The 7,922-nt window shown below is 32.3% G+C and overlaps 1 protein-coding gene and 1 non-coding gene across 2 annotated transcripts; both read left to right on the top strand.

Annotated features, from left to right (window-relative positions):
• On the top strand, nt 1-621 carry LOC111993818 (putative defensin-like protein 184). Its single transcript, XM_024025642.2, has 2 exons — nt 1-127; nt 390-621. Exons 1-2 carry the CDS (start codon nt 73-75, stop codon nt 560-562), a joined length of 228 nt encoding a protein of 75 aa, XP_023881410.1. The 5' UTR covers nt 1-72; the 3' UTR covers nt 563-621.
• A 3,198-nt stretch (nt 622-3,819) lies between these two features.
• LOC111993833 (uncharacterized) lies at nt 3,820-5,449 on the top strand. The gene is made up of 2 exons (XR_010623968.1): nt 3,820-4,968; nt 5,064-5,449. It is a non-coding gene; the product is annotated as an uncharacterized LOC111993833 (transcript).
• Nucleotides 5,450-7,922: the final 2,473 nt, after the last annotated feature.

The following is a 7,922-nucleotide window of genomic DNA, read 5'->3' on the forward strand; positions in this document are numbered from 1 at the left end:
AAGGATGGTACAGTTCCCAAATGCCCTATAGAAGAGTGTAGAATTGCATAATCCTCCTACTTCAACTCGGAGATGGCAAAACTCTCCACCTTTTGCTATGTTCTTCTTCTCCTCGTGATCAGCTGTGGTAAACACTTCAAAATTTAAACTTTTATTATTTATTTCTCCTTTTCCAGTTATTTCAAGCCTTCCATTTCTCCCAATTCTCACACACCCAAAAGGGAAAAAAAATCTTAATATTGATAAAATCAATCAAGTGCAGATGTGTCATTTAATTTTATTTTTAAATCATTACTAATATGCTATATTAGTATATTTATTGAAAAACCAAAGTCATAACTTAATCAAGCTGCTTTGTGATTCATTCAATGTCTATTGTGACTTTGTAGGTGAGGAATTAGTTCCCATGATAGAAGCAAAACAATGCAACAAAACTTGGAATTGTAAGGGTGAAGACCGATGCCGGGCTGATTGTCAAAACCAATTCAAGGGTACGGGAATGTGTGACTTAGTCACTGCACCTTCTGTTCCTAAGCAGTGCTTTTGTGTGTACCCATGTTGATGATGGAAAATGTACTGAAAATATTAGTATTAAAATAAATTGAACTCTATGGTTATGGTTATGGATTATTTATGTCAAAGTTTAAGAATGATTTATGAGTTATCTTCTTCTTCTTCCTCGAGATAAGAATGATTTATATGATATATGCGCAGCTCGTGGATTTTGACTCTTCCTATCTACCAAGCATCTAGTCGTAATTATTTGGTTTTTATGGGATGGGAGAATTGAAATAAAAATCTTGTTTTCTGCTCTGTTCCACTGAATCTAGTTTGCCCCAAAAAAGTGAGAAAGAACAAAAGATGTGCTTTCAAAAAATCCATTAGCAAAAAGATATCTTGGAAGTCCTTTTGTTTTTTTTCCATGAGAAAACCACAATAAAAGCCTCACAATGTACTCCACCAATCAAAGTTTGCCACACATCTTAAAAAAACCCAAAAAAAAACAAAAAACCAACAATGTGATTCTTTTGTGATAACACGTTTTTTGGTATTCCACAGCTTAGTCATAGAACCACCCAAAAAAAAAAGTGAAATGCACATTTTTTGTGATAACTGTTAACACTGCAATTAACGTGAATGTTTTGTATATATCCAGATGAGATACCGTCTCGAAATTAACAATAGAGATGGAAAAAGAGGGTTTAAGGAGGAAAAAAATCCACGAGTTAATGACTAGTGACCACGAATTTATTCTACTTATATAAATCTAAAGCGCAGTATTTTTTGGTTGCTACGCTCATGTTCAGTCACATTAGTGTAGCATTTGGTCAACTTTGTCCATTTCAGTCTCCTTTGGTCTATCTTGGTCCACTTCGGTCCATCTAGTCCATTTAGTCCACCTTGGTGATACTTTGGGAGGAGAGGTTTTGGTAAAAAGAGGAGTTGCTTCATTGATAATTATGTTACAATCTCAACCTAATGTTAGTAGGTTTTTGATAAAATTACATTTATCTTATATGTTATTAATGTATTTGTTTTCTAATATAGGTGATAGATTTTCTTATATCTACTTTCTCTTTAGGTTATATAAGACATAGAAGATGAGTCCCGTCAGAAAAACTGAAAAATCTGGCTTTTTTGTTGTATTTGTGAAATACATTTGGGAATATTAAGGGAAGAAAAAAAAAAAGGAAAAAATGACTACCGAGAATGTTATGCTCAAAATTTTTTTAGAATAATGTGCATTATTTTGTTAAATGCTATTTTATGTACATGTAAATCAACAATTTAACACATTTTATACGCTCTAGTCAGTATGATAAATTTCTTTCTCCGTGGTGCAACGGGTGTCCTATCATATGCTTCTTTACTTTAAATGCAAAAACAAGTTACTATTCATTCACCTTCCACAGCTAAGACACAAACAACCTGAATTTAAAAGTGACCTTACACATAAATAAAGTCCTACAAATTATGCACACCTACAAAATAGTCAGGTATTCAAAGAGTGCTAGACATTCCATTAATTTAAAAATTAATAATAATTCTCCACTGAGTATGCATATAAAGGGGTGACGCATATATCTTGTGAAGTCCCCCTCTAAACTACCACCCTCCAAAAAAGACCCAAAAACTATCTCATACATTGGAGATATACATTCGTCCCCTCTCATAGTGTGTGCGCTCCGCAACCATGTGGGATACACCTTTTTTTTTTTTTTTTTTTTTTTATGAAAATTTCAACCAAGGCAAAACCATCATAGTCTCTCTCTTTTCGTATTAGTTACTCTCCTACCATTTTACTATACATTGGCAACATCCGATAGAGTCACCTAAGGGGCAGATTAAACAATTAATAAGGATCAATAGCACTCATTTTGACCTTTAAGGGATCAATACCACTCATGTATTCTTGGCTTTTTAAAATTTTTTATTTAGAATAATGCTAGGGGATACACTCCAATCCGCACCCAAATCTACACCTTACTTATGTGATTCATGTAAAAGTGTTAAAATCCAGTTAGGAGGTTAAACCTAAACCGAGTGTGAATTTGGGTGTGAGTTGGGGTGTGGCCCTAGTATTGCTCATTTATTTTTTTGGAAGTAAAGCCCTACATTAATTAATAGATTATTACCTAACTAATATAAGGAAGGACAATTACTTTGTGATTAATTTTCCATTATAATATAAGGAAGGACAATTACTTTGTGATTAATTTTTCATTATAATATAAGGATAGACAATAAATTCATAATTAATAACAATAAATGGAAGGACTATTGCTTCATAATTGCATCATAACATGAAATATGGTTTTGGCGGAAATAAGGATTGTACGGCTCCCAAATGCCCTATAAAAGAGTATGGAATTGCATAATCCTCGTACTTCAACTCAGAGATGGCAAAACTCTCTACCTTTTGCTATGTTCTTCTTCTCCTAGTGATTAGCTGTGGTAAATACTTTAAAATTTAAACTTTTATGATTTATTTCCCCTTTTTAAGTGATTCCAAGCCCTACATTTCTCCCCATTCTCACACACCCAAAAGGAGGGGAAAAAAAAATCTTAACATTGATAAAATCAATCAAGTGCATATTTGTCATATTAATTTTTTTTTTTAAACTATTACTAATATGCTATATTAGTTTTTTTTTTTTGGAGTGAAAAACCAAAGTCATAACTTAATCAAGCTGCTTTATGATTAATTCAATGTTTATTGTGACTTTGTAGGTGAGGAAATGGTTCTCATGACAGAAGCAAAACAATTCAAGGTTGAGGGTGTCAAGAAATGCGAAATAACTTGGCCTTGTCAGGGTGACGACCGATGCCGGAAGGACTGTAAAAGGCAATACAAGGGTGACGGATTGTGTGATAAAAGCACTTCACCTTACGTTCCTAAGAAGTGCTTTTGTGAATACCCATGTTGATTATGGGACATGTACTTAAAATATTGGTGTTAAAATAAATTTAACTCTATGGTTATGGTTATGGTTATGGATGTTTTATGTCAAAATCTAAGAATGATTTAGATGAGTTCTCTTCTTTTTCTTCTTCTTCAAGATAAGAATGATTTATATGAAATATACAGGTCGTGGAGAGAGAGAGAGAGAGAGAGAGAACAAAAGATGTGCTTTCAAAAAATCCATTAGCAAAAAGATATCTTGGAAGTCTTTTTTTTCTTTTCGTGAGAAAAACACAGTAAAAGTCTCACAATGTATTACACCAATCAAAGTTTCAACAAATCTTAAAAAAAAAAAAAAAAAAAAAGAACTCAACAACGTGATTCTTTTGTGATAACATTTTTTGGTATTTTAATTATCATGACCTTTTTATTGGTTTTAGATAGATAGACAACATCGCTCTTTCCATCTAGTGACCTTATATGGCTAGCTGTGATGATTAAAATTTGAAACCTCAATTAAGTAAATTAATCAAGTGGACTTTTGTGAGTGCTAGACCTTATATATATATATATATATATTTAAAGAAATCCTTTTGATCATGCTTAATGAGCATAACTCGGAACCAAATCTGTTCTCATATTCCAAAAGAAAATAATTGAAGGGTGCAAATGTGCTGTTATGGATGATGATATTGATGGTCCGTGATGAAAGTCGTTGGTTGATCATGTCAATTTTGGTAGTTGTGGATGTGAGGCTGATGATAAAGGATTTGAATGGAGGCCATGGTTGATTGAAGATGGTTAAGTTTTCCAACTAAATGCTTGGTGCTAATAAAAATGGCTAACATTCTGTGTTTTTGTTTATGAATTCCCAATGGCAAAAGGTGCCCCTTTTGAGTTTAAATGGTTCCCCAAATATGGGATGGTATTATCCCTGTATTCCAAAGTGCTATTGCTATCATAAACCAAGTGACTATTTCTACTTACTGAATTTGCAACCAACATATGTTGAAAGTATAGAAACTTAGATAGGGAATTGAAATGTAATTTTCACATTTCTGTTTGCATTTGCATTTATTTTTTGACTTCGGACCTTTAACTGTTATTTAGCAATTTTCTATAATGTCCTCATTAATGTATGTTTACATGCATATAAGTCTCTGACAAAGTGAGAATAATGGAATGGAAAGGAAATTGGAATCATCTGCAATTTGCAAGACATAATAAAGTATGTGCGTGAATGGCATGATAAGAACAATGTAATTGTGCCAAAATGGAGAGTAAAAAGAAAAAAAACAACCAAGTCGATCAAAATTTTTGACATTACAAATATTTTCTTGCTTGTGAAAAAACAGCATCGCAAATGATATGGTTTGTTTATTAGCTTACAATTATAAATTTAACTAAATGAAGGTAGTTCATTCTATTATCTATTTCAGGCTATATCAGAATTCAAGCAGGGGAAAGTTGAATACAGAGCAGACAAAACTGGGATTGTTCACTTACCTTTTGGAAAAGCTGTCTTTCCTGAAGAAGACCTTATTGTTAACTTGCTTGCTGCAGTAGTATGTTCTTCCTCTTCTTCCCTGTACTCCATTGGTGTATGAAATGCATTTACTTATCATACACATCTCATTTATTTGTTTCCCTTATCTGACAGAAATCAGTAGAATCCAACAAGCCATCAGGTGCGAAAGGTGTATACTGGAAAAGTGCACATATTTGCTCATCAATGGGGCCTTCTATTCGGTTAAATATAAGGGAGATGCTTGATTATAAGCCTCCATCAATGGTTTAAAGAACACCTACTTTGTAAATGTTGTCTTCATTGTTTAATCAGCCCCCTAGGTGACTCTGTCAGATCTTGCCAATGTTTAGTAAAGTTGGTAGGAGAGTAACTAATATGAAAAGAGGGAGACTATGATGGCTAGGAACTGTCACATAAATGTTCTCACACAATAGTCTTCTTCTACACTGACCTGGAAAGCCCTTGTATGGTTGTTGTGATCAATATTATCAAATTTACTGTCTTATTTTGTTTTGCAATCTGGAATTTTTATTGGCGTCGAACATCTACAAAAATTGCGATTCTTATTTGGGGACTTTGGCATAGATTAGGAAGAACTTCAACCCAGAACAACACAATTCACATGTTCTTCATGCTCTTAACTATTGCTCGGTTATGTTCCCTTCTCTTGCCAATCGGTGCCCACTGTGTTCGATTCAAAGGATTTATTAGCTCAAGCTTCACATATTCTGAGTTTGAATGAAAGGATTGGTTAGCTATAGCTGAAGTATCCCAACATTAACTTGTCCAACATCAGAGTCAAATTTGGATTGGGTTGAATGTAGCTTGCCCAAGTCGCATCTTAAGGGAAGTGATATAATTTCTAATATCATTGATTTGTTTTCTATAGCATTTGATCTTCTATTAGTTGAAGTTGTGATTTTACTATGAAATGGGTAGTCTTACTCTTTTCAAAACCCCACTAATTGGTGGTATATCTAAGACTTGCCCAAAAAAAAAAAAAAAAAAAAAAAAATGGTTGTACCGTGTACCTCACATGGTTGTGGAGCGCGCACATAATCTCCAATGCATATGATAGATAATTATTGAGTTTGTGTACTAGCTGTGGAAGGTGAATGAATAGTAACTTGCTTTTGCCTTTAAAGTAAAGAAGCATAATATAGGACACCTGTTGCACTCTCTGGAGAAAGAAAGTTATCATAAACTCAACTGAATACTGACTAGAGCGTATAAAATGTGTTAAATTGTTGATTTATATGTACATAAAATTTCATTGAACAAAATAATGCATATTATTCCAAAAAAAAAAAATTGAGCATGACATTCCCATAGTCATTTCCCCCTCTTTCTTCTCAATATTCCCAAATGCATTACAAATCCAAAAAAAAAAAAAAAAGCCTGTTTTTTCAGAAAAAAAAAAAAAAAACTGGCAGGTTCCATATCCAAAACTCCACAGCTTTTCTCCATTCTTTTGTGCAATCCTTTCAACAAATAATTTAAGTTCATTCAGTCTTTGTCTCTTCCCACCCCCCCCCCCCCCCCTCAATTACTAGTTTTAAGCGTTAGTCCTAATCTCTTCTTAAAATAATAAGATAATTTTGTAACAAAGTATAGAAAATAAAATATTTAAATTTTCTAAATTAAACAATCTACATTTGTTATTTGAAAGTGTTTTAAATTTAGCAATTTTTTTTTTCAAGGAAACACAATACATTTTACATTAAATTAATATATATAAAGCAATTATTTGGTAAATAATGTTAATGTGGGTTGGAATTTGTTTCTAGTGTTTTTTTACAAATGGTTCATATTCTATATGTCTTGTATGACCTAAAGAGAAAGCAGATATAAGTAAATCTATCACTTATATAAGAAAACAAATACAAGACTTTAATAATACAAGAAAAATGTAATTTTATGAAGAACCTACTAACATTAGGTTGAGATTGTAACATAATTATTAATGAAGCAGCTCCTCTTTTTACAAAATCCTCTCCTCCCAAAGTATCACCAAAGTAGACTAAAAGGACTGGACGGACCGAAGTGGACCAAAATAGACTAAAGTATACCGAAATGGACTGAGTTGACCAAATATTATACACTAATGTGGCTCAACACGAGCGTAGCAACAATAAATAATACGCTTTAGTTATTATATAAATAGAATAAATTCGTGCTGGGGTTTCATTAGTCATTAACTCATGGATTTCCCCTTCCCCCCCCCCCCCCCCAAAAAAAACCCACTTTTTCCATTTCCATTAGTGGCAGAGTCAAGAGTTTGGATTGGGGGAGCCAAATTGTGGTATACATAAATCGGTCTAGATAAATTCAAAGCATATACATACTCAATTAGATTAACAAGAACTCGTCATCTTCCTAATCTTTTTTTTTTTTTTTTTTTTTCTAAATGAACATAATCTTTCTAAACTGTAATGAGTATATACAAATTGTCTATTTTACTCTAAGCGTGTATAGAAAATAATCCTAAATAAATAAATTCTAAAAAGATTGGAGCTAAGAGCCTTGAAACTCAACTAATTGGCATTTTTTAGTGTTTTCAATGGAGACATCTGGGATTCAAATCCCTCAACTTCCAACTATCAAATTATAAATAAAAAGATAAAAATGATGAATAAAAATATTTTAAAAAAATGGGAAAAAAAAAAAACATAATGGATGATCATCGTGTAAATAAAGACTATAACAAAAGGAATTATTAATAAAAAAATTGTAGAATGTTTTGTTAAAAATTTCTTTTGGAGGGATTAAGCTTTTTTTTTTTTTTTTTCCTGAGGAAACTGCCATTTTTTTTTTTCTAATGTTATTGGAGAGTAACTCAAATAAATGTTATCACAAAAATAACATTAATTCGGGACAGAATCTCAAATGTCAGTTGTATACAAAACTTTCACCTTAATTTCATTGTTAACAATTATCACAAAAAATGTGCATTTCTCATTTGTTTTTTTGTGGTTTTATGGCTAAGCTGTA

The sequence above is a fragment of the Quercus suber genome, unplaced genomic scaffold (assembly GCF_002906115.3).
Source record: "Quercus suber isolate HL8 unplaced genomic scaffold, Cork oak 2.0 scaffold_384, whole genome shotgun sequence".
NCBI lineage: Eukaryota > Viridiplantae > Streptophyta > Magnoliopsida > Fagales > Fagaceae > Quercus > Quercus suber.

Excerpts from the sequence above, each read along its gene's own strand:
- LOC111993818 (XM_024025642.2), top strand. The coding sequence starts at position 73 with ATGGCAAAACTCTCCACCTTTTGCTATGTTCTTCTTCTCCTCGTGATC. Across the intron at positions 128-389 it reads TCTCCTCGTGATCAGCTGTG|GTGAGGAATTAGTTCCCATG; the intron begins GTAAACACTTCA and ends GTGACTTTGTAG.